The 25749-nt window shown below is 34.4% G+C and overlaps 5 protein-coding genes across 13 annotated transcripts in view; 2 read left to right on the top strand and 3 right to left on the bottom strand.

The window, feature by feature from the left end:
• Positions 1 to 353: 353 nt before the first annotated feature.
• Positions 354 to 6594, bottom strand: LOC122529274 (bromodomain-containing protein DDB_G0270170). Of its 3 annotated transcripts, none has more exons than XM_043655222.1 (5): positions 6287 to 6594; positions 6046 to 6205; positions 5401 to 5796; positions 5230 to 5313; positions 354 to 5145 (listed from the first exon to the last, which is right to left on the bottom strand). In XM_043655222.1, exons 2-5 carry the CDS (start codon positions 6061 to 6063, stop codon positions 3133 to 3135), a joined length of 2511 nt encoding a protein of 836 aa, XP_043511157.1. In that variant the 5' UTR covers positions 6064 to 6205; positions 6287 to 6594; the 3' UTR covers positions 354 to 3132. The 3 variants fall into 3 exon arrangements, with proteins under 3 accessions (XP_043511157.1, XP_043511158.1, XP_043511156.1); XM_043655223.1 differs by having other exon boundaries at positions 6429 to 6594; XM_043655221.1 differs by having other exon boundaries at positions 6046 to 6594.
• A 614-nt stretch (positions 6595 to 7208) lies between these two features.
• LOC122529275 (protein BTG3-like) lies at positions 7209 to 12205 on the bottom strand. 6 transcript variants are annotated; one of them, XM_043655230.1, is made up of 4 exons: positions 12096 to 12205; positions 11300 to 11468; positions 10772 to 11219; positions 7209 to 10668 (listed from the first exon to the last, which is right to left on the bottom strand). In XM_043655230.1, the coding sequence occupies exons 3-4, from the start codon at positions 11210 to 11212 to the stop codon at positions 10318 to 10320; spliced, it is 792 nt and encodes a 263-aa protein (XP_043511165.1). In that variant the 5' UTR covers positions 11213 to 11219; positions 11300 to 11468; positions 12096 to 12205; the 3' UTR covers positions 7209 to 10317. The 6 variants fall into 6 exon arrangements, with proteins under 6 accessions (XP_043511165.1, XP_043511160.1, XP_043511159.1 ...); XM_043655225.1 differs by having other exon boundaries at positions 10772 to 11468; positions 12091 to 12205; XM_043655224.1 differs by having other exon boundaries at positions 10772 to 11468.
• A 377-nt stretch (positions 12206 to 12582) lies between these two features.
• LOC122529276 (adenylate kinase isoenzyme 6) lies at positions 12583 to 13452 on the top strand. The gene is made up of 3 exons (XM_043655231.1): positions 12583 to 12791; positions 12887 to 13038; positions 13106 to 13452. Exons 1-3 carry the CDS (start codon positions 12749 to 12751, stop codon positions 13445 to 13447), a joined length of 537 nt encoding a protein of 178 aa, XP_043511166.1. The 5' UTR covers positions 12583 to 12748; the 3' UTR covers positions 13448 to 13452.
• An 87-nt stretch (positions 13453 to 13539) lies between these two features.
• LOC122529278 overlaps positions 13540 to 25749 on the bottom strand; it is a 29630-nt gene continuing 17420 nt past the window's right edge. Inside the window, exons 2-4 of the mRNA XM_043655234.1 lie at positions 14270 to 14370; positions 13938 to 14194; positions 13540 to 13867 (exon numbers count right to left, since the gene is read on the bottom strand). Coding sequence (XP_043511169.1) covers positions 13738 to 13867; positions 13938 to 14107 — 300 coding nt within the window. The 5' untranslated portion in view covers positions 14108 to 14194; positions 14270 to 14370 and the 3' untranslated portion in view covers positions 13540 to 13737. The remainder of the gene's footprint in view (positions 13868 to 13937; positions 14195 to 14269; positions 14371 to 25749) is intronic.
• Positions 14807 to 15812, top strand: LOC122529277 (probable 28S ribosomal protein S6, mitochondrial). Of its 2 annotated transcripts, XM_043655233.1 has the most exons (5): positions 14807 to 14983; positions 15082 to 15221; positions 15325 to 15489; positions 15557 to 15683; positions 15794 to 15812. In XM_043655233.1, the coding sequence occupies exons 1-4, from the start codon at positions 14939 to 14941 to the stop codon at positions 15657 to 15659; spliced, it is 453 nt and encodes a 150-aa protein (XP_043511168.1). In that variant the 5' UTR covers positions 14807 to 14938; the 3' UTR covers positions 15660 to 15683; positions 15794 to 15812. The 2 variants fall into 2 exon arrangements, with proteins under 2 accessions (XP_043511168.1, XP_043511167.1); XM_043655232.1 differs by lacking the exon at positions 15794 to 15812 and having other exon boundaries at positions 14808 to 14983; positions 15557 to 15756.

Below are 25749 nucleotides of genomic sequence, written 5' to 3'. Positions count from 1 at the left end.
GAACATTAGCTTGATTGAAGCGAGCTGGGCTCGGCCCGATCGCGTGATCGATTTCCTGCATATGTGTTTCCCGCGGTGGCTGAAACTCGCGATTGCGCCAAATTAACGCCGCTAGAAATTTACATCGAGATCAGATTTATCAAACCCACTCGAAGCGAAAACTAACAGTAAAACCGTTGATACTTATATTAGTTCACATTATTGCGACGACGATCAAATTAAAATCCGTGAGAAGTGATCAATTTTTGAATGAATTTAATCTGTAGATGAACAGCGAAATAAGAGTGTTTAATTGTGAATGAAATTGTAAATGACAGACGAAGAGAGACACCGTAAAGGAAAAACTCGATCGGTTTTACTTTAAACACATTTTATTTGACAGTTTACATAATCAGAATCGTCGCCACGATTACATACGGTACATCCGACTTCGAGTCAAATGGATAACTGCTTACTATACGGATGTAATTCCGTGCGAGATCCAAACCGATCAGTCTGTTTCAATGGAATCTCAGTCGATACCTGTGCACCTCGATCGTCCGCGTCAAATTCGTGGTTCTCACTTAATCCTTCGAAGGCCATCTGAACTTTATCAAAGTCTGAAGAATGTGACGAGGTAGTCAAGAAAATCGAGGGTATCTCACTGTCCTTTCAATCGTTTCGCTATTAGCACAATACGCGTCTCGAACGTACGTATTGAATGCACGAATCGACAAAACTAATTCTTGTATTGCTAAACTTCCTGTTTTTCTTCTTCACAACGTTTCATTAATCTGCTGACAATTTTAAGCAGAAATAGGGATTGAGTTATATAATTGTAAATTTCGTTTGCTGTACCGCGATGGCCGGAAAAAGAGACTTTTATCAAAATTTAAAGTAAACGTACATGAAAAAGAAAAAAAAAAATCATTTGGCGAATTTTTAAATCGACCAGACTGCTTATTCAAGAGTTGATTATTTAAGAATCAGAAACTTATAAATTTTTGGTGGATCGTTTCTCCAAACTTTTCATGTTCGTTTATCAATTTTCGTGGATATTATGGAGAGACGCTTCACCAGAGAAAAGATTGAAACCGACGGGAATACACTTGGCGACGTGTTCCTCGATCGATATTTTTCATTGATCTTTGTATATTCAGAACTTATGCGCCAATATACCGGTGACTCATGCACCCTTCTTAATTAATGATCGTTAATTCAAAGCGCGTGGCGCTTAACGAGTCACGATAAGAATCAATCAGCCGAGTTTCGTACGAATTTCATCGCTTCTGGAGTTTCTGCATAGGTGAACAACCTAAAAATACCCAATCTTCCCAATATTTGTTTTAACTTCAGCGAAGAATCTGCTTCCCTTCTTACTGCACGTGCGTATAATGGATATTTACACTTAGTCACTTTAACGTGTTTTTCACGACGCGATTAATTTCTATTGAATGAACATCTTTGACTATCGCGACACTTCCGTAATTTCCCGTTCCACGCACGATGAAACATGTTACATAAATCTTTCGTGAATTGAAAAAGAACAGGGAAGAACATTATTTTGCAATCAATCGTAACGTTTATAATCCACTTGCCTTCCGCTGAACCAATCCTGGTTTATTTTGATGAAATTCGTGAGCCGTATATTTAACAATTTTATATTTAATCCTTTTACCGAGAGAAATCATTAAGATGTACAATCGTAAAGTTACTCTCGATTAGAATTAGAGGCTATATTCGTGACACTGATCAGTTTATGGTTATTCATAATAATTTGTAAAAGTACAATTTATGGAATAATTTCGAAGTAATCCTTTTATTTGACATTAGAATTCTAAAAACTTAGTAAAGCGAAAGTTTACATTATCTCTCTTCTTGGACTATTTTTTTTTTTTTTTAATTTTTATTATACCTTATTATTATACCTTTTTTTTTTTTTTGTAAGAGATCGGTTATAATTCGATCAAAGTACAGCGAGCTTGTATTAACATCGAAATCAGGTAACGATCCAATTTACTTTAATTACATGCCAGCAACATTATAATCGTCATCTCCTCACTGTGATTCAAGGCATTCTTTAACATAAACGTGTAACAAGACATGCAAACGAACATAGGTAATTACATTATAATAATTATATATTAAATTAAGTGAAACATTAATGAAGTACTATAGAAGTATTAATCTTTTAACTTTGGTGCCGTAACTATTCTTTAACACAGACGATGATCTTTGCGCGAAACAAATCTTTATTACTTTATTTATGAATCGCGTAAACGCGTTCATAAATAAATCGCGAATTTCAAAAAACACGTCACGAATACATTTTGTATTTTATCGAACGTGTTGAAAAAATAATAATAATAACATCGTTCTGTCGTCTATTCATTTGCGAGGATCGTTGAATAAAACTTTGAAGTTTACGCATCAACGCTGTAAAATATTATCATGTCGAATTTTAAGAGAACTCACAAGGTAAAATATTCACGTTATGTTGCTCGAATAATTGGAAGTAGCACGCACTAATGCACTCGCACTATGAGCATAGTGTTACGACATTTTGACAACGAATTTTTGTTAAATATTGTCTTGTTTGAATACACGTGAACGCAATTCGTCCTATAATATTTAGTCGCAGTAACAAGAATAAAAGTTTAAACATCTAATTTAGTCGGGCTATGTTTCAGATTCCGATCGATCTATACAAAACTGTAGAGAATCAAAGGAGAGAAAATAAGTGATACATTACATCTTTTGTAAAGCATTTCAGTGTCATTTAAATATAAGAAACAATTTGATAAAAAGAACTACTCAATTTTTAAGTAATTTGAACTAAATTATACACGTAAACTACACAAGTATGTAGACTAATGTAGCTGTTAAATAATAGCGTACTCAGCAATGTTGCGTGATTGCTGTGAAATTATTCTTTTATTCACAGGACAAAAATATTGCACTATTATCGTTAATACAAATTAAATACTAAATATAATTCTATCTGCAGTGGTGTATAGAATGTGCTTTATCCTACGCTACTGTTCTTGGTACAGCCTTAGTTTCACGTAGTTACAAAAAATAATGCTCTTTATCTTTAAAAGGAACTCCCTGCTGAAATAGTAATAATTTATTTGAAATATTTGCTGGAATACTTTACACTTTTGATCCCGTTTTATCGTGGCTCCTTTGAAATCTCTTATGATTTTTCCTATATTTCTCGATCGTTAAATCCGCATTATCTGTGCTCGACAGGCTTAACGCGACAGGGTCTAAACTCGCTGCAAGTTTTAAATAAGTTTCTTCCATTTCTTTAGTGATCTTGACTTCGTAATCAAAATCCGCAGTGACTGGTTTCTTCAATATTTTAGGCAAGACATTTTCCTCTTCCGTTGGAACGTCGAAAGATATTAAATCTTTCTCCTTTTCTACATCAGTGTTATTTACATTCAATGAAAAATTATTTACATCATTATTTAAATTGCCTCCTTTAAACTCTTGGACGTCCACCGCTAAATTTTTACACTTATTCTTTGATGAATCTTCGTATAATTCTCGATTATTTTCGACTAATTTGGACTTCGTTTGCGACTCCTCCAAGTATGTTAACGAAAGACTTTTCTCAATTATATTTTCATTAGGCTTTAATTCCGTGTAATTTGACCTAGAACTGTCCATGTGAACTGAAGATTGAACCCATTCAGCTACTCTTTGCAACTGATTATTGTCATGTAGCAACATCGGAGTATTTTCTTCGCTACTGGTTGAAATTGATCTTTCGGATCCAGATCGAGATAATTTTTTCGAGTGAACTAAAGCGGTGTTTGGTTTATTATTTCCACTAGTGTATAATACAGTTTTATAATGTCCAGCATTATCTAAAAGAATATTCTTCGATCCAGATGTTACTCTTACGAGGCAATTCCTTGGACCAGTTATTCTGTTCTGAGTATTAGATTTCAAGTTACTAGCATTATTATGCAAACGCATTCCAGTTAATTGAACGACATCACTAGAACTACTGGAAGGATCGGAAGTTGAAATTACAATACTATCGCTACTAAAACTTGGACTAGTGGCTATTTCTATTTGCCCAGAATCATTTTGATGTGCGACATTGTCAATATTCTTGACTTCTATTAAAGTTAATTGCGTCGGATGATGAGTGTCTTGAGTTGATCTATCATTTTTCCAAGCCCTATCGTTAATTATGTCGATCTCGATATCACTATTAACTTTATCTTTATTTTCTTTCGTCTTAGTCTGCGATTTTAATTTCGTCCACTCGTTTTTCCATAATCTATCGTTAATAATATCGACGTGACTCGGTTCTTTTTTATCAAAGTAATTTTTACAATTTTCAGGAACTATGTGATTACAATTGGAAGATTTATTCCAAGAATTTGAACTGAATTTGCCATCGATTTGTAATTCATACTTTTTATTCAGCTTCGTTTGCTTTCCTTTATCGACATTTATCTTACTGTTAAGACATGTATCGTTAATTTTATAAGGTATCGTCTGTTTACTCATGTTCTCGCTCTGATTCTGGAATACACTTTGGTGTTGCGGATCGCTACGGCGTATTGAATTTTTTTTATTAAAATTTCTACTTAAAAATTTGTCTCTTGTGCATAGTTGGTGATTACCATTCTTTGTACAATTATTCTGATGTATTTTACTACTAACACTTTCGTTTCCTTCGTGATAAACTACATGCACCAAAGAGTTTTGACTTCCTTTATTTTGGCAATTTTTGTCAATATTTTTCAAATTATCAGACTGTTTTTCTACATTTTGTGCATATTTCATTGTACATTCGTTACAAAAAAAAACGGGCGTATTGGTCTGAGTTTCAGCGTCAACCATCAAGATACTTTTGTGACAAGTACACGTGTCACAATGTTTGCCAAATACTCTTTCTTTTTCTCGGTCTTCTAAAACTTTCGCCATTATCGCTGCTGAGACGACATCCACTGGTGGCTTGGAATCATCTGTGTCATCGTCGCTGTTGTTTTCTGTAGATTTAGTTACATTATATACCATTGCGGTTGGAGGAAACGTTGAAATTGGCACTGTAATACTTTTTACATCAGCAGGTGCCGTATCATTGGAATGTTTCTTTTGTGCAATGTATGTCCTAACTTTGGCTTGTACCTCAGAAGGCAACTGAAAAAAGTTTACATTCAGATATCTGTTCCATACATTAATCAGTATTTCATATTATTTTATTTTATAATAAAAATAACTTACAGAATCATATTTTTGTCCAACAAAATTAGAAGGTTTACACTGGAGTAGTTGTATTGCCAAATTTACATCGTTTCTATACTTTTCCTAAAGGGAAATATTATTTATAGAAATCTTATTTATTATTCACTCGAAAAGAATTATACTATATAAAATTATACACTATAAACCTACGTTATCTTGGGTTAAACGATGTATTGTATAATTTGCATCAGCTAATCTATGAGATAAAGTTGCAATATCCTTAGTAAATGCACTTTTTTCTGTTTCACATTTATCTACAATCCTCAATAATTTATCTTCAAGATTTTGATTAACTTTTTGAACACGTTTATGAGCTTCATATAATCTTGAATACTTTTCCTGCCAAATTAAGATTTCTTCCTTCATGGAGGCTAATTCTCCATTTGGAAACTTATCAGCTTCATTTAGGAATTGTGTCTCCATTGTCACAATGTGATTATCCCTTTCCATTAAACGTTGGCGCAAATTTTCTATTTCTACATGCAAATGCATTTCTCCATGTTGCTGATCATTTTGATTGCAGCTCACGCATTTGCAGCCACATTCCTGAAATGTGCAATGAAAAAAAATTGTATTCACATATGGTACCTAATAATACTAGTATAAAAAGTTAATTAAACATACTTAAACATCAATTACATTTCAATATAAAGAATTTATTTCCTCTAACTGTAATTATTTTGCTAATTACTATTTGATTGATTAAAATATCTATATTTTTTTAAGGTTTGATGGTACTGTACATATATTAGTTATTACAGCATATGTAATATTTAGTTTCTGTCACATACATACCTTACATTTTTCAGCCATCGTGTAACACACAAATTATACTAAAAACACTGAAAAAATATTTATGAACAGCGAGACTTCGAAATTGGAGCCTCATAACCCTATTGTTCAAGACGTACAGAAATATGGATAGTTTGTACACGTTCCAACGTAATTTATTTTCCTATAACATCATCAACTATTAGGGTAATTGTGGTAAGAATTGTTTTTATGAAACTACTAATGCTTAAGGGAATATTGTTACGATTAACATCGAAATGACAGATTCCAAACTTCTTTGTCGTCTGCCATACATCTAAACCATAAGTGTAACTCAATCGTCAACTTTAAGGTTGAGTTACAGATGTTTTGACTGCTTTTGTGACTTTACTGCACATGTTACTTACACGATTTTTTATGTGTGATATGTTATAAATTTACCAGGAAATGAAAAAAAATTACCGAATGAAAAAAGAACTCAAAAAAATTTCCAATAATGAAAATCGTACTTAATAGACTACGTAAAAGTAACCAATAGAACGACTCAGAAAAATAATGGCATTTCTTATTGGGTATCAATATTCAGCCATCTTATCTGTCGTATATACGCGGAAACATAATAGGAATCAATGCAATACAAAATGAGAAAACGTTTTTATTACAGAGATATCTAAAATACATATACAGAAATTATTAATGAAGTAGATTGGAAAATATTTGATGAAAAATAAAAAAACATTTAATTTGCAGAAATATTTATTAAGTGTCTTGTATATAATGTTTGTAATCATACAAATGTTAATGATAGTAATATAACATTATAACTCACATGTATTTCATGTAATATTTGCAAAAATAACAGACTTTACAAAATATTATTTCACTTACAAAAAATGCATTAATATAATTTTAAGTCAGCACAAGCGAAAATCAAAAATTAACAAAGATGAAATGAAATTTTTTTTGATTTCATCGCATCTCGAAAAAGAACATATTACCTATAAAAAATAAAAGCATGATAATTCTCTTAATTTGTAATTATGGTTTTATTATGATTTCTTACGTTTTTTAGTACAGATACGAATCTTTCTAGAATATTTTAAGATTTTATTCATTAATTCTATAAATTTTGATTATAATGCTAAAAGTAAAGAGGTTGTACAATTAATGATTTGTAAATATTTTGCTTGAATGTGTAATATAATTTTTATTGAATAACACGAAACAAAGTATTGAACAGAGATATATATTTAAAATTATGAAAAAATGCGAAGATCAGTATGATTCTAGAACAGGATTATAGTTATCATTGCATAATTATGCAAGAAGTAGTTTTATAACATATGACACAGCAGTGATAGAATATATGCATATGTTTATATAGTGCTTTACTCTACAATCGAAATGATCCAAACGTTAAAGCCTAATACCATATTTGTTTTTCTTTCTGAATACATTATTTTTACACGATTGTAAAGTACAGTCTTACACGATAAGAGAATGCACAATAATGTAATATTGTAATAATGTAATGTAAAATTTTTTTCTGTATATTGAATATAAAAAAAAAACGAATTTTTATTACTGTGTAAAATTTTTTCATGTTTCTCGAGAACGATTCGATCTTTATGCCAAAAGACTATATTCACTTGAAAATGTTAATGTCTAACTATCATGTACTTAAGAAGGTACAGATATAAAAGAATTTTTTATATAAAAGGGATTTTTTTTTTGCCTAAAATGTATGTAATTTTTTCTTTTTGTTAAGAATGAAAATTTACATTAATACTACATATTTTTATCACATATTATCTGAATATAGATTTCTTATAAAAAAAGTATTTCTGAATATTTTCTATTACTTGAAGATGTTGCTGTATGAAGCATAAAGTGTGTTTAAAGTGGTTTTTTTTTTCTTTTTTATATATGAACACAATTAAAAAGTTTGGAACATTTCAAATGTTGAGCATCATATATATTATATTAATAAAAGAATATATCCGAATGCAACATTGCTTAACTCTACATATACATTATATCTATATAAAATTTTTATACTTTTCATAACAACAAAATGTCTCTTCCTGAATAAATTTTAATAAATTGAACACAAAAATCACCTACAGTACAGCAAGTTTCATGCATATATTAAACAATGTTAAATGTGGAACATGAAAGTTGCAAAATTTATACTACATATTTGATTAAAATTTTTTTCTAATACAGTCTGTTCAATAACATTTATGTTGTATCTGGTTATATCTTTAGAAATTTATCTAAGGACACTAGCAAGTATATCTAGCAACAATATTTCAATTTGTTTCATCAGCTAGATTTATATTATGTAACAGATGATAACACCTATACTATTCAAATTTTTCATTTCATTACCAATTTTAGTGTTTTAAAACATTTGTGGAAAGTTGTTAAAATGATTCAATCATATAAATCAATAATGTATTAATAAAATAAGTTGCATACTGCATTTTACATACATTGTTAATTCATTCTTAAAAGTAATTCTCACATTAAAATTGCGTAAATGAAATGAAAATTACCTTTATGAATAATTCTATGTTACAACATAAACTGAACAAAATTGCACATTTTAGGCATGTATGATATTAAAATGTTTGCGTGCGTGTGAAAGAGTCAAAAACTAAACAATGGTTTATATTAAATATAAAAATTAAAGAATATTATTCTGTTAAACGTCTATAAATAGTGATATATATATTTACACAAAGATATCTGAATAAAACAATCGTAGGTAAACAGCAATATGCAAAAGTACTAAAGAAAATAAGTATTGTAATACTCAAAATATTGTATGAAGTGACAATTAAAAAGCTAATTTATTTGACTTGGTTTTTGAGTCCTTCATATATAGATTCATAATTCCCAAATAAAAGTTAAATATGTATTTATATTGTTAACAAAGCAAGAGCATAAATTACTATGATGTTATCAATTGTCTATAATATACAAGATTGAATGTACACAACGTTTGCATTAGTACAATAGAATTAAAGTTTCAACTGCAATAAGCTATAGATCTACCAACATCAATGATGTATGTTCTTAAATACTACGTTTTAGTAGTGTTATTTAAAAACCGTAAGCTCAATATATTTTTAAGTTGAGCATGATTAAAATAAACATTCATTTTTGTAACTGTACGTTAATTATGAAATTCATGCATTTGTTAATAATCTTTTAACATAAATTATTATTAGTAGAATCTCTACTGGAGGCAGTATGTTTACACAAGAGGTATAGTGTGCTTTTTAAAGCAAAAATATTCTAAATTTCTTTGCAATACGAACCTGCAAATTCAAAAAAAGACATCGTTCTTCTATTCATTAACGCAATATAGTAATATACAATAAAAGATAATATTGATTCAAACTTGTCAAAGATTATTCTCAAATCAGTGTTACTAGAATTTCAAAGCTTACATGGTTTGTCAATATTGTTATAGAATATCACTATCTTAATAAGTTGGTAGATTATACCTCTAAATTATCTACTTTTCGGCGCTATAACAATACTGAAAAATGAAGCGAACTTTGAAGCTCCAGTCATTGTGAATAAACTACATATATACACATTAAAGAAGAGTTTTCTTTAAAACTCTTTCTCTCTACTACATGACAGAATTTCATATATGAAATATTATTTAATGAACTGAGATCGCCTGTATGAGGCATTAAAATTTATTACATACAATTTAAAGAGGAATTGCATCCAATTTCGGTAACCCGCATCAAATCAATACTGCTCCCTCTTGAAACATCTACGATCTATTTCCTATTAAATCCTTTTGAGAATTAATCGGAAAAGTGTCACAAGTGATATGACATTCACCTTTTCTTATGTCTTACACATCAATGACTTAATTCATTCTAATCAAATTCTGACTAATCTAATATTTTACAAGCAACCTTGCATCCGGAATTAAACATCTATCATCCAATTAATTATTTATATATAACATGTAATAATGCAACATTTCTCATCATAAAAAATCGTAAGCCTTAGTCGTAACTCGAACAAGGTCATTTGTAATTACAGAATGGAGAATTTTCGTCAGAAATGTTAATAAACCTGTTCCTAATATAAAGACATTAATATTTAAATGTAAATAATAGTCTTAATAATATAGAAATACATTGTTAATATTATTATGTCATGTACTTTTACATCAAAACATAAAATTTTTTAATTAATAAAAAATGTAATTTTTTTTATAGAAAGGAACAGATTTTTTAACTACTTTCATAAGGAGGGATTTTTTTATACTTTAAGAGCAGCTTTGGGAGACCAGTGATGGAACCGGGCAGGTCCTGTTGGGTAGGATGGTGGATGAATCCACTTGTTTCCTCTGTGACCCATGAAAGGAGGTGGAGATGGACCACCCAAGAAGTGAGGAGGCATAATGTTATACCATGGTTGACTTATTGGATGAGGACCATAGCCCATGAAGGAGTGGCCAAACCATGAACGATTTCTATTTACGTGCAACCTTGGGCTGTTTAGATTGCGTTTCCTACCTGTACCGTTATTGCTATGCTGTTGATTCTGATTAGCAGAGCTTAGTGGTTTTGATTTTTGTTGCTGATCTGAATTAATAATCAAAGGGGATTTCTGTAAAATATAAAAGTATGTTATTTTTTAGTTAACTTTTTACCAATTTTTTCATTTTTTACTAATAAAAATTAAATACAAATGTCTACATAGTAATCTGTACCTTAGTCGGCCCCTCGGATTGTTTATTTTCCTTTTCTAATCCTTCATGATTTCCTTGAAAAATTGGTACAGTATTTTCTTTATCATCAAATGATGCTAATGTACAATATGATCCTTTGCTCTCTCCAAATCGGCAACACACTTCATTAGGATCAACCCAAAGTGTTAATTCCACTGGTAATGATAGATCTTCATACTTCACTCCAGCAGCATTTGCAGCACTCTCTAAAGTTGCATCCCTCCGATTATGACCATTTACACGAATACAACGATAACCTTGACCTTTGAATGGCTTGTCAGGAAACCAATGATTTTTGAAACGTTCCGTCAACAATTCCACCAAACGTCGTTTAAAACATTCCAATTGATCAGGACTAAATTTTTCGTTTTTTTCTATCAGCTGTACTAAGAATAGTACTGCTGCAGTAATTTCGTTGCGCATGTTGTTTCTGTCGTGTATCAAGTTTATAATTTGCAGATGAAATTCTCCTTTGATGTTCTGATACAATATTCTTGAAAACTAAAGTACCATTTGCTAAAGCTGACGTGGAGCACATAGAGCCCTTCTGAACCGCAGCAATGCTTAAATTTTATATGATCTATGATGCTTTTTTTCTTTTATTTTTGTTTGGAAAACAGCTTTTACTAAGCTATTTTTGTATGCACAATTTATTCCAATTATCCTTTATTACTTTCACCTAAAATTACAGAAAGATTAATAGCGACAAATCATTAGTAATTTAGTGACTTATAAGTTTATATTCACTACTATTCTGTAGAACTAAGCTCACATATGTATCTATAAGAATCTTGTTTATTTGTTTTTCTAATAATGAAATTGTAGAAAATGTTTAAACAAGTAAATTTTAATAATATTAAGTACACATGACTTGTTGCATTACATTACTGATATATAAATGGACACGATAAACAACCGATTTCGTTTCACAAAAGAACTACACAACAATATGTTATAGATACTAATTAGGTTATAAACGTATACTAGTTCAGGTTAGGAAAATCGTTTAAAGAAGCGAGATTGACGATTCACAACGCGATAACGACGATTAACAATCAGAAACAAGGCACACGGCACCATTGCAAAACGCTTTGGATTTTTGGAAACGATTGCTTCGAAATAATGAGCACAACGAATTATGCCACCTCATTCTTGTCGTACCAGGTCGTGCCGTGAGCGATTATTCCTTGAAATACTACAATCTTGATAGTTACTTATTTATTAATTATAATATTTCACTGGCGCTGCAACTATACTTTTGTTCGATATACATAAAAATTTAATGCTAATATTAAATTGACCTTACGAGTCAGTGACGAAAATTCCGTGTTTCTGGTGAAACTACTACGTCTTCTCTCTCTTTAAATAAACGTACCCAACACGTGTTACGTTGCATCAATGTCCATGAAGTATGTAGAAAAATATAGACTTTCGACAGTTACTTTTCTTTGTAATTTTACAGACATAGAAAAGTAAATTATTGTACTTTTAAAAACTGTTTAAAATATCGAAATATAATTTTACAATTTTAATAAAATTGGATTCTGTATTGAGAGAAATTTAATTTATATAAAAGATATTTTAATCTTTTATTTAAATTTGTATATAAATTTGAAATTGTTTATTTCTCTTTACAGAAATTTAAAAAGTAAGTTAATCTCATAAAAGTTTTAAAAACATTAAACTAATAATGAGCGTGAATAGCGTAATAATTATGTATTAAAAATATTAGTTAAAATTGAAAAAATTTAAAAATATTCTTAAATCTGTCAAAATTTAATTTGCAGCTTATTTCTCAGTCTGGTAGGATTAATGTCGAAGATGATTTATGACGCCCTCACACGTTACTCACATAAATGTAAGCAACAAACTTCTGCGATGATCTGTAATTTTTTAGAAATGTTCACTAGACAAGATTTATTTTAATATTAAAATAAATACAATTGTGTCATTTTGAAGATGATCGATATGGATAGAAATTTTCCAAACATTTTAGTAACAGGTAAGTTTAATAACCACATGCACAATGTACCACATGTGCCGAATTTGTTGATTTAAAAATCAAATATAATGAAATAATAAACTCTTCGTGTTTAGGTACACCTGGAGTAGGAAAAAGTTTAATGTCACGTATTTTATCTGAGAAGACTGGATTAACCTGGATTGATGTTAGCAAATTTGCTATTGAAAAAGAATGCCTAGAAGGATATGATGAAGTATATCAGTGTCCTATTTTGGATGAAGATAAGGTAATTTATAAAATATGTTTTAATTACAATTTCATTAAATTGTAAATATTGTACTTTCCAATTGCAGTTATTGAATGAAATGGAACCCCTTATGTGCGAAGGTGGAAAGATTGTTGATTATCATGGAGCTGATTTTTTCCCTGAAAGGTGGTTTGATATTGTTTTTGTATTACGAACAGACAACACTATTTTGTATGATCGTTTAAGAGACAGAGGTTATACAGGAAAAAAGTTAGAAGATAATATAGATTGTGAAATATTTCAAACTATTCTTGAAGAGGCAAGGTTAGCTTATAAAGAAGAAATAATTCACGAACTGACAAGTAACAATTTAAATCAAATAACAGAAAATGTGAATAGAATATGTCAATGGATTGAACAATGGAAAATAGATAATGAACAAGAATAATTTAATTTTATGAATTTTATTACTTTTTTAAATGACTGTCTTTATTTCATATATGTATGCAATTTTAAAAAGTTACAGAATTACTATATAAATAGTACACAAAAGAGAATGATTCAATATTATTAAAATGTTAATTAGTAAAAATACTAACAGAAGAAATAAAATATTTACATTTCTAAGTAATAAATAGATGACAATATACTTTTCGCGCTAACAATTATATGTCATACATTTATACACAAAAATTAATGTATATATTATAGTACAAATGTTTTATATTTAAAAATTGTTTATTCTATTATACCTAGATCATGTTTTAATTTTTTTAATCTATTATTTATGCTATCATAATATTTCATTTGTACGAGAAAAGATTTTGCTTTTTCAATATCTTCTTGTCTAAATGCATCCGCTATTTTCCTGTGAAAAAAATCTGCTCATTAATCTGTGACAAAACAATGCATTCATTTTTTAATTAGAAACAAAATACTTTGCTAAATTATTTAGGATAATTTCATTATCTTGTACTAGCTTCTTTATCTTCTCTACATTATTTGTAGCTTCCTCTATTTCTTCATTTTTTTCCATAATTTTCATTAAAAATTCTGCGTTTAAGCTATCTGTTTCTTCTGATATTGTTATGCCATTTAATTTTAACATATATAGTCCTCTTTTTAGAGGATGTATTAATGTAGTATAAGCTTTATTTACTAATGATGATAAGTTCTCAGAAAGTTGCTTTTCTTTCTGTAAAAATAAAACAAGAAATCAACAATATATCTCAAGATAAATATGTTAATATCTTTATCAAACTGCACTTACCTCAGATTTGGTACTATATTTATCAGGATGTAATAATTTCTGGAGTTCTTTGTACTTTTTTTGAATTTCCGTAATTTTAACGTCATAACTTCTTGAAATGCCTATTATATCGAAATAAGTTAAATTTTCAGGTGGTTCTTGCAAAACTTTACATTTAGAGCAGAACAAATCAGATTTGTACACAAAATTACAATTCCAACATTTTGATGGACTGTTATTCGAATACTGTAATGTGTTTATTAAAAATTGCAGGGGGACATAATTTTTATTTACATGATATGAGTATAAATTTTGTTGTATCAGATTTAAGCATAAAACGTTATAGTTTCTTGTGAAAGTGAGGAAAGATTTTCTCAAGTACATATTAGCGGCATGAGGTTATTATAACCTTATTATTCGTCAATATCAAAATAAACACTTATAGATAATTTTAATCAATGACAAAAAGTTAACAAAAGTTAAATATTTGTTACTCGTATAAACTATAAATGATATAAATTACTATATAGGTGATTCATTTAATACGTTGTGAAATATCACGTGTCAAGTTATTACATATAGTTCATAGGTTCTAGTTAATGTCTAGTTGAGAGGAAAATAGTGTTTCATTTCAAGTAAAATTTCATTCATACATTAAAAGTAAACGTATTATAGAAATATTATAGAAATATGCCGACTTATGAAATGCCGTTATTATTACGACTGGCAAGCAAGGTATCGCATTAATTCATAATATTTCATAAAATACAATTAATATGCTTTCTAACCTAAATGTTGTTATGATTAACAATTGAAATATATTATATTTACAGGCAGAATATGCAACTACCTTAAAGAATGTAGCAAATTCAATATTTGAAACAGGTGGATTTATTAGGAAGATTGAAAACTGGGGAAATAAAGAACTTCCATGTAAGGCAATTGCCCATGGTAAAACTAATACACATGCTGGGTATGTATTTAGTGTTGGTTCATTTTCTTTTTTGTACATTTAAATAAAATGTATTCAGCAGATAATTTATTTATTATAACAATGTAACATTTATTATTTTCAGTCATTTTATGTTTTGTTTTGATATGCCACCATCTAAGCTTCTTAGACTTGAAGATGATTGTAAAAGAAATATAGGTATTATTAGAGTAAAAATATACAAACAAAATGAGCCATGTTCAAATATACAATGTACATTGCATGAAGAATTATTACCACCGCCTTATAGGTAAGCATTTTCAGAACCTTAAGTAGCATTTTTAATAAACGTTTTATATATCTTTTTTATTTTATAGACCTGGTGTGATAAAGATGATGGAAGAAGCCAAAAAGAACAAACGTTCCAAATCTAAATTCGAGTATGGTAATGACCTTAATTATCATCCTTTCGTTAAATGATTTATTCATGACATAATATATAGTGTAAGAATAAAATATATGTTTGTTTAGATTTGTTTAGATATTTAAATAAAAATATTGAATGAATGAACAAATCTAAAAGATCATTTATTCGTGTCTTTTTTTATTAATAGTTTTATTAGTTAGATTATTTCAATTGTACACCGCATGATGATAAGGGAATCAGCTCAGATAAAAGAACAACGATCGTACATGAGACTATTCCTATGCAAGTACATATTGATTAATTACCATTTTTGTGTTACATCCTGACGTACCGATTCAAGTTTTGCACCGCAGCACTACTGGTGATGAGAATTAAAATCAAAAATATGGACAGTATTGTTAAATGTTTCCGGAATTATTTATTGAATTTAACATGATGGTATTTCATCAATGAAGAAATATAACGATTTAAAACAGATTGATGAAAATTGGAATGAAAAATTTAGCACATACAAAATGTGCCATCACCATTTACCATAGATTACGCATTAGCTATTCTTAGAAACCATCTACGGTAAATAAAGATTCCTACTATGAATTTATCGACAATCGATCAATGTCGTAGCGCGAAAATTGGAATACTTCTTAAAATATTTTTTAAATAGATCTATGTGGATTGAGTTTCGTTTTTTTATTTTGCGTCAAGTACACTAATTTGTAACATATAAGCTATATTAAAGCATCACAACATTATATAAACTGCAAAATTTGATTGAAATTGCGAGACATAAAACTGCAATAAGATTTTGGAACTTTTATGTTCGAAATTAATATTTTTCTGTACAAGAATTTTATTTATCTATAATAAGAAGATAAAGAACCGATAAGAACGTTAAGCGTAGTTTTAAGTGTAGAAATAATTGCGTTTTCAAATACGAACAATATGCAGCAAAATTTTTTGATCGATCATTGTTATAAAGATATGGTAAAAACTTTAACGACTACAAAGAAATATTGATATTTCGAGATATTCGATAATAATTTTCAAAACATGGAAAATATTCTCGAGTGTTGTTGTATACTTCACGATAACGATAAGGAATCTCGAAGAATTCACAATTCGCGGGTTAATTGAAACTCACACCCTTATCATAGTTTCTCGACCAATGGTAAAGCTCTGGTCGCCATAAAAGTATTTAAACACGAAGCTTCATGGCATGCTTGGAATTTCATTGTTCGTCCAGCCGTCGGATTTTACGAGGCCGAACTTTACGATAAGCGAGCCGTTTCTTGCGACTTGAAGCTCGTTCGTCTCGTAATCTCCTCGACTTTGCGTTCTCGTTAAAAGACAGAACGAGTCGGCACGTACAACAAGCCGGCCGTGTCTTCAAAGGAAAAAGGAACAAGAAAAAAGAAAGAAGAAAAGGAGAGAGAGAGAGAAAGAAGAAAAAGAAAAAGAAAAAGAAAGTCTCATAAACGAGTGAAAAATAAGCGAAACGCGAGGAAGTTAATACCGCCCGTCAAGTATAAAGCTTTCATCTTATCGACTCGACTCCTGGCAGGATGTGCTTGCTGCTTGAACCTTTCGAGCAACCATAGAATGTTATTTCTGGAACCGTGGATATATATCGTTCTTGTCCATCGGGATGAAAATCCGGCATCGTAAAGTTCGAGCGCTAAATTGGTTTTCATAAAACGTTCAACTTCCAAGAATATTCGGGATCGATCGAACTTCCCCGCGTCAGATATTTCTTTCCTATTTTTGGGATATTCTTTTACGTTTACCACCGAGACTTTGGGATTCCTAAAGTAAACATTTCACTTACAGTGTAAATACATAGCGAACGATCGCTCTGCTTCTTTTCACGTGAATAGAAACTCATTCGTTCGTCATAGAACATTGTTCATACATAACGGACAGATAGGCGCATATTTTTGTAAATTAATTACTTTCACTTTCTCAGGTTTAGACGAAAAGTATTCGAGGCTAAAAGAGATTTATTTTTGGAGAAAGATTTGAAAATTTTCAAGCGAGTGACAAAAAAGATGAAATAGGTTGGATCCTTCGTTTTGAAATGGCAGATACGAGGCTGAGGGGCATGCCTCCCCGATTTCAGTGGCTACTTTTCGCTGTCGTCGCTTCGACCTCCTTTTCCCTCGATTTGGCAGTGGAAGATGGAACGATGAAACGCTGGTGAAAACGGCCAGCAAACGAGCGCTATCGTGATTTGTGGCTCGCTTATTCCGGCTGATCGACGATTTATTTCTATGCGCCGCGTTTCCTGTTAAAACGTGGCTGAGATTCGATGACGTTAAACAGATGTAAGTCACCATGATTTTCAAATTAATTTTCAAATGTTCAAACGTTAGAATTTTTTATTATTTCGACATTAACAATTTATTATATTTCTCCCTGCGATCTTCGCGTATTCACTTTCTTCTTTTCGCGAGACTCATTCTCTCTCGTATTTCCGGCATTCCTCGTCATTGTTAAATAATATCCTTATCAACAATATGTAATCTTCATCCGCTGTGCCCATTCTCCATAACATTTTCGTCTATGATACCCCGCGTCATACATTTCTCCGAAACCAAAGAACAAAAGAGCCGACGTAAATCTTCCTTTCTGCGCGTATTATTCTTCCACTTTCGTGATTGCCGTCAAACCGTTCATCCCCTCTCGGCCGAAACGTTGGAATTCATCTGCCCGTGGAGAAAAAAGAAGCCACGAGCACGCGGCGCTCGTGCAGTGTCTTTATCTCAGTATTCGCAAAAAATTGCAAGAACATCCTTCCAAGAACGGGAAATCTTCAAACCGTTGTCGTTTGAAAAGGAACACATCAAACACGCGTCACACGCGCGCCACGCACAGAGGAAGGCTCGAGCGTTTAACAAACTCCCCTTTTGTTCGGCGTTCGTGTCTCTTTATTTCGCCAGGATGACGGATAATCGGCGAGACTGCGCCGGCGATTGGGACGAGAGGCAATCCTTCGTTTTCATTTTCGCGCATTCGCCGACTAGACTAGACCGGAGGAGGGATTAAAAAAGACCCCTCTGTTTGATATCGAGATGAATCGTTGCGTGGCTCGCGATAAAAAGAATCGGGAGGATAGAGCGAAAAAATTCACGAGGGAGAAACGTGCCTCTTTTAAGCGCCAACGGGGGTGAATATAAAAAGCGATAGAGAGGAACGAAATGGAGTGGATTCTTCTTTATTTATTTATTTTTTTTTCTTCGGCTCGCGTTCGCCTTTCGAATTAATCGACGAAAATACGATTGAGCAATCGTTTGATTATCAGCTTGCCGAAAATCTCGAAGAAGCTGTGCAGCTTCTTTTCTTTCCATTTCGAACTTGCAACGTTCTCCTCTCGCCGGCGTGGTCCATTGAGCGCAAATTGACAAGAGCTTAGGCAACTGCCCGGTGGAAAATCTAGAGCGGTAACACGCAGCAGTGATGATTTAATCGCTATTACCATAATAGCGAATAATTTTCTGGTCGGCCACTAATTATTAATTACGCACGGCCGCATGGCGTGCTATCGCCGGGATCAATCTTTGACGTTAACTCGATCCCGCGAGATCCCCCTATCCTCCCTCTCGGCGCTCTTTCGATCGAAATCACGCCCGACATTTCCGGCCTACGTTATTTATTCGATCACCCCTCCTTCGTTACACGGTGAAGTTTTATAAGCTGAACTCAGCTCGCCGGCTGAATGAAAACTTTCGCAACCATTTGCTCCGCGATCCGTCCGACGGACTTCCGCTTTTTATTTGGCAAAGAAGAACAAAAGATTAACTCTCGAAGCATCGAACTGTGGCTCCCCTTTGAACATTTCTCTCAAGAAGGGATTCGTTTCTTGCGACTCGAGAGCGCTCGCGGATGTATCGCGGGGATGGCTTTTATTGAAAAGAAATAAAACGGGGAACGTAAACAAACGAAATGGCAAGATAAACGAGCAACAGGAGGACGCGAGGAAATAAATCCCAAGGGAATAAAAAAGTTGCGTTCTTTCTTGGCTCCGGGGCTAACTTTATAATTGAAAGGGATAATTTTCTATTATGTACACATTTCGCGGATGAAATCAGATTATTGAGCACGTTTCCAGTGTAAATAAACGAGCAAACAGGCGGCGAAAGAATTTCACGAAACAATTGAGAGATAAAAATACACGAAGGGAATTCCGCGTGCTTTGCTGTCTTGAGCAATGAAATACTACAAAGCAGGTCGACATAAACAAGCAAAGATGAAAATAAATAAATAAGATTAAAACGAAATAAACGAACAGGTAATATTAAGCGAATAATTTTAGCGAATTTTCGCGAAAGAACGGGGAATTCCGTTCGGAAGTATCGTTCGCGATAAACGAACGGCGTGAAATTTTCAATGAAATTAACCCGCAACGAGGGCGTTACAATTCGAACTGTGTATGGTATTAGCCTTAATCACGGTGAAAATATACAGAGGAACGGCTGACTAAGCCGGTAATTAACATTGAGCCCGTCGCTGTCGGATCAATAACGACGGAATCGCTGTACGATGCAGACGTGCACCTTAATTATTGCACCACAAGCAGGCTGGTGCAACGATGCGCGTTCAATAGCAAAATTTCATCGAGCAGCAGGATGGAGATATCAAGGGGCGGTAGGCTGAAGAGGGTTGGGGAAGGGGCTGGGCTGGGAACAGCGCACTGGTATAATAAGCTACCCTTTAAAACCAACCGAGCTTGTTTCGTTCAAAAACCCGCCAGGGAAGCGTGCTTACAGGATTTCCGCCGCGATTCACCGCTCCTTGCTTTCGATCCTCGACCGAGAGAACACGCTCGAGAAACAAATATTCTTGCTCGCCGCTAGGCTGGCCTTTAAATTATACCGTCAGTTCAGCTGGAAAAATCTCTCTCTCTCTCTCTGCTTTCTCCCTGTTTTTTTCTTTTTCCTTTGATCTAATCGTACAACGTAATTACTTTCTTCTTAAAACGGACCTGCGGTTTGCTGCGTTATGACCGCGGGATTTGTAAATTGATTCCCTCGTTGTTCCAATCGTTAATTTGCGCGCGGCGCGGCGAAAGTGAGAAATGTTGTACGCGTTTATGTAAAAAAGGTAGGATCGCAAATCGTCGGGAAAAGTATCGTACTTAATCTGTATTTAATAAATTATTTCCATATAATTTTTTTTTCACGTCAATGAATCGTCTCGGGAAATTGATGTACGTTTGTTTCGCAAGTCTCAAGTGCGTCGTAAACAAATAGCTTCTCTATTGCTCCGTAAAATCCACCACGGAAACGGAAAGTGTCTCTCGAAATGACCCGACTTCCGGTACGTTTGAACACGCGGGATTCGCTTTAATCCGCGAAGGATTCGCTCGTTCGAACAAAGTGTTCTCCGCACGCTCACGGCGACGCGACGTTTCAACGCACTCCTTCGACAACGCGCGAAACTTCTAATCGGATCTAATCTTGATAAAACGCGGCTACGTACGCTCTTCGAAACGAGCGGAACTTCCAGCAGGGACTTACAGTCGTAAGCGTGGATTAAGGCCGGTAAGCTTATAACCGAGCCGCTATTATTATCTAAAATCTGTTCAACCCTCGGGTCAAGTGATTACAAAGACCTCCGCTGTCCTCCGAGAATTCTTGGTTAATTTCAAAGATGGCTGCCGGAAGTGTATCGCGCCAAGGTGAAAACGTGCCTCGCTATGTTTACTGTTCCTGTTAGGAGCCGAGGATGTACGGAGGCGTCGAAACTATCCCGCGCGAGATTGTTTATTTAAAAAGTTGGCGACAAACGATGAAGTTTGTAATTGAAAATTTCCGATAGGTCGCCGATGATGAATGAAAAACACGATGCACGAATGGAATTAATTGTTTTCCATTTAACCGAGACGTGAGAATGGGGGAAGAATGATTTTTTTAAAATTGTTCAAACGAATTAAATTAAACGCTGGATCAAGAGAATGCAAAAAAGAGAGACAACGAGGAAAGAAGTATGGAGGCACAGATAAGGAAACAATGAGCAAATATAGATACGCTCCTATCGATGCAGAATGCTCTTCTTAATTCGGGGACGCCGCATCTACGATATTGGGCTTGGAATTGGAAAAATATAAAACTGAATGCAAACGTCGTTGCGATGTAACAAAATTTTAGTTTCGATAGTCGATAGGCGGCGCGGCTCGGCCGTTTCACGTTTCCAATAATGGGCTCGCATACTCGTCGCTCGAAGAATAATGACGCAGCTGCGAAATCAAAATGTCATTGCGTCGCTCATCTGCGTTAGTCACTGATCGACGGTCATCATCGTTTCTCATCTAGTTCCCAAAAATTCGACTCTCGAATAATCGATAATTATTCATAGAGCTAACAATTACGATGTAATTTTTAAAATTGATCGAAACAATTCTCATTTCCTCATTTTCTGCAAGCATTCTACGAACGAGAGCGCGTTTCTAGGAAAATTTTCAAACATCTGCTACGCAAGTGCGTCGTTTGAATATTTCTGGATGCACGCAAGTGTCTGTTACAGAAATTCGGTGAAATTCCTGACTGTTCAGTCTCGTAAATAATTTAATAATAATATAAAATGCAATGAAATGTAAGGCTATTGTTTCGCAATATCGGTCGATCGAAGAGTTATAGGTTTTCGGCGCTTTTCATTTCCGAAGCGTGCGTTTCCGTTCAGACAGTTTTTACGGGGAGGGGCCCGTAAAATAAATTTGCAGGAACGGTTACGAGGGATGAAACCGCGCCGTTGAAATAACCCTTTGAGTGTCGAACGGCGATATATTGTTTCGTTGTGTACAAGCCAAAAATACAGGGGTAACGCGTCGTTGAAACGTCCGGAGATTGATGCCTCGGGGATCCTCGTTCCAAACTAACGCGGATAAAACTAAATGTGTGTAAATCCCTCGCGCGAATAATCACACACCCGTGACACACTATACATTCAACTTGATGCTTACGAGGCACAGTCAAAAAAAAAAAAAAAATCGCTAGTGATGTTTTTTAATTTCGTCAGTTTGCTAGAAAGGGAAAAGTAAATGTTTATTTATTTTATTTATTTTATCCAAGAGACTTATCCAGGAAACTTTATTTTATTTTAATTTCGGCAATGATCTTTGAGTTTTGGAATTCCCTTCGTCTTCGTTTAATGGACTGTGCTCGAGTAATCTCGAAAGACCGGTGAATAAATATTGCCAATTTTATCGCGATTTCGATCGAAATTCAAGAATCGATCAAAGTGAAACCGAGTAGAACGAGCGACGAGGAATGAAAATAATAAAGAAAACAGCTTATGGAAATAGTTTATGCGCTATAGGGGATACATTTTTAATAAAGATCGCGACACGGTAAAGGCGGTGCCCGGCGTCACGTGTTACGATTGCGCGCACGATTTAAATTTCAAATTTTCCCGCGAGCGCGCGCCGACTCGCGGAACGCGCCGATGCAAATGTTAATGCATGCAACGCCGCGGCAAGAGCGTTTCGCAAGAGAGAGAGAGAGAGAGAGAGAGAGAGAGAGAGAGATAGAGCGAGAGAGCGAATTAATATATTTGCGAGTAAATGGAAGCCAGGCCAGTCGGTTTGCTTGTTTTTCTTTCTTCCGCCTGGCCCGATACGAGGCGCCGAGGTAGTATTTCCACGTGCCAAGAGACGTTTACGCGTGACGTAGATCAAAGCAATGTAAAAATGGATTTCAACGAAAGGGGGGAAAAAAATAACTGGCAGAGGGCCTCGTTTGTTATCAACTTTCTAATAAGCGACCGCGGCACTAATGACACGTGACAAACTTTAACAGCACGCCGTCGCTAATAATACGTCGCTGCTAAAAATAAAAAAACGACGCGAGCCCTTAGCATTCGATGAATGAACGAAAAGAAAAAAAAAACAGAAATATTTCAAGACCTGCCTTTTTATATAAAACAAGTTCGTTTTCCAGTGACGAAACAATTTCGTGCTTCGTGGCAAAGCTTCCAAACGGGTGGGAGAAATTGACGAAAAATTGATCCGTGACGCGTGATACAGGTTTATCACGGTAATATCACGTGCCTGTGCGTGCGGGACTCGCTGTTTGATACGATCGAAAAAATTATGTCTCACCGGATGCGTTCGTGCGAAAACGCAGAAAAAAATCCATCGTCGAAAATGAGCGTGAAACGGTCCCCGATCAATGTGTATATATTTTTCTCTTTTTTCCTCTCTTTCTCGGCCTTTGTCATTGTCATTTCAACGAAACGAGGATAAAAAATTGATTAAGAATCACGAAACTCCGACCTGTGCTAGGGTAACTAGGAAGAGTGGCGATGGTATCGCGTCTATTCGCTTAATTCTATATTCACGGAAAAAAAAAAAAAAAAAAAGAAAGAAAAAAACGACTTCGACGACAGGGCTGAAGCTTCGGTTCGAAGCACACTTCGCTTAATGGGTTGCTGACTTGGTAATAACCGTCAAAGTAGCACGTAATTTAGTCGTCCGTAACGAGGCTAGTTAGGAGCACGTGTTACTTCCCCGACTTAACCCTTGGTTCTCGAATTTCTCGGCGAGAAATTCGGTAAGAAAGGTAATACACTTACCGCGCGACGATTATTATTTTCTACCGCTACTCGTTAATAAGCGATTAATCACCGGATCTCTTGCGTGGCCGGGTTCTCCTTTCACACCCCGAGTGGCAAACACAAAGTTAATTAACCGAAAAGTTGCAACGAAACTTTCGTCCCATCGCCGCGGCGATGGGATCTTCTCCTCTACAGGAGAAGTCGCCGTCCAACGAAAATCAACGTCGGTCCGTCCGAAGCTTTTACTTTCCGCGGAGGATAACGACGGCCAATAAAATTCCCATAGAAACCAGGTTACTCGCGTTAAATATTTATGAGAACTTCCGTTACCATCCCTCGTTCCGTCGATTTTTACTCCTTTGTCCTTTACTTTCTCCTACTACGGCCCTCCCTCTTTTCTTTTCTTTTTTTCTTTCCGTTTCTCGTCTTTTCTCCCTTTCTTTCTTTCTTTTTTCCCCAAGTGTCTTTTTTCTTTGTTTCTGTTCACTTAACCATACGCGACCGGCGAAAACTTTACAACGTGGCGCGGCGGCGTGGGTATTTGTCGGTGCCCGTCCGGCGCAGCATCCGGCCCGACGGGTCATTTGTTACAAAAAATAGCCGCGCGTTATAACGGGAGGAAGGACGCGAGAGTATGTCCTTTGCCAGAATTTTCCTCTGTCGGCAGCCTCTTTTGGCCCATCCCACGGCCGGCAATTCTCCCGAAACTTCGAAAAATCGCGCGTTTCGTCCATCGTTTCGTTTCCAGTGTCTCGCTGCTCGTACGATTCCTCAGCTAGCCATAGAAAATTTCACGACGCGAAACGTTCGTTCGTGCGTTTCGCTCTCTCTCTCTTTCTCTTTCTTTCCGTCTTTAGCGAGAATTATTCTTCCAGAACGAACGTAGATCACGACGTAGATCACGGGCAAAAATTGATTTTCATTTGGAGCCTCGATATGAAAAGCGCTTAGAAATTTCCGACGCTCGTCGTTGGTCCGGTAATTCGAGCGTCCGCTTTTAAAACGGCGGGAGAATTCAAAGTATTCGAAATCTCTGTCTCTCTCTCTCTCTCGATTCTTTCTCGCGCGCGCCGGATGCACAAAAATGGAGATAACCTTTTGCACCGATGCATAATGAAATCGCCCCCATCGCTTTCATCGTCGCGTGTTTCATTGAAAACGTACAAATTGTCCGATAAAATATTCACGTGTAGCAGGATCAGTTGCCGGCAGTTCGATGAATTTATACATTTATTTATAACAATGGACGAGGCACGAGCCAGAGCGAGAGAGAGAGAGAGAGAGAGCGTCGGGTGGTTTATAGCGCGACGAGACTTGGCGCGCGCCTTTAAATCACCGCTTTGTTTCGCGCGACAAAGTGAAACAAGCCAGTAATTTGCGCCGGTTTCCTTCCATTTATCGGCGTTGCGAAACGCTTTAATGGCCGGCGCTGATTTTATTGCACTCTGGCCGTGCACATGCTTCTGCTGGCCGAGTATCGCCGGAGAAACGGTCGTGGCCCCTCTTCTTCCTCCCTCCCCCGTCCATCGAGAGTCACTTAAACTCCTTTCTTCCGTTACACGTTCCGCCATTACCGGCCCGGAATATTTTACGAAA

Source organism: Frieseomelitta varia, unplaced genomic scaffold (assembly GCF_011392965.1).
Source record: "Frieseomelitta varia isolate USP_RPSP 00005682 unplaced genomic scaffold, Fvar_1.2 scaffold_281, whole genome shotgun sequence".
NCBI lineage: Eukaryota > Metazoa > Arthropoda > Insecta > Hymenoptera > Apidae > Frieseomelitta > Frieseomelitta varia.
The sequence above is the reverse complement of the archived record's forward strand: the minus strand, read 5'-3'. Positions and strand labels throughout refer to the sequence as shown.

Excerpts from the sequence above, each read along its gene's own strand:
- LOC122529274 (XM_043655221.1), bottom strand. Across the intron at positions 5,314-5,400 it reads ATCGTTTAACCCAAGATAAC|GAAAAGTATAGAAACGATGT; the intron begins GTAGGTTTATAG and ends ATTTCCCTTTAG. Across the intron at positions 5,146-5,229 it reads TTGGACAAAAATATGATTCT|TTGCCTTCTGAGGTACAAGC; the intron begins GTAAGTTATTTT and ends AACTTTTTTCAG.
- LOC122529275 (XM_043655225.1), bottom strand. The coding sequence starts at position 11,212 with ATGCGCAACGAAATTACTGCAGCAGTACTATTCTTAGTACAGCTGATA. Across the intron at positions 10,669-10,771 it reads AATCCGAGGGGCCGACTAAG|AAATCCCCTTTGATTATTAA; the intron begins GTACAGATTACT and ends TATATTTTACAG.
- LOC122529277 (XM_043655233.1), top strand. The coding sequence starts at position 14,939 with ATGCCGACTTATGAAATGCCGTTATTATTACGACTGGCAAGCAAG. Across the intron at positions 14,984-15,081 it reads TATTACGACTGGCAAGCAAG|GCAGAATATGCAACTACCTT; the intron begins GTATCGCATTAA and ends TTATATTTACAG. Across the intron at positions 15,490-15,556 it reads TTATTACCACCGCCTTATAG|ACCTGGTGTGATAAAGATGA; the intron begins GTAAGCATTTTC and ends TTTATTTTATAG.
- LOC122529276 (XM_043655231.1), top strand. The coding sequence starts at position 12,749 with ATGATCGATATGGATAGAAATTTTCCAAACATTTTAGTAACAG. Across the intron at positions 12,792-12,886 it reads TCCAAACATTTTAGTAACAG|GTACACCTGGAGTAGGAAAA; the intron begins GTAAGTTTAATA and ends CTTCGTGTTTAG. Across the intron at positions 13,039-13,105 it reads CTATTTTGGATGAAGATAAG|TTATTGAATGAAATGGAACC; the intron begins GTAATTTATAAA and ends TTCCAATTGCAG.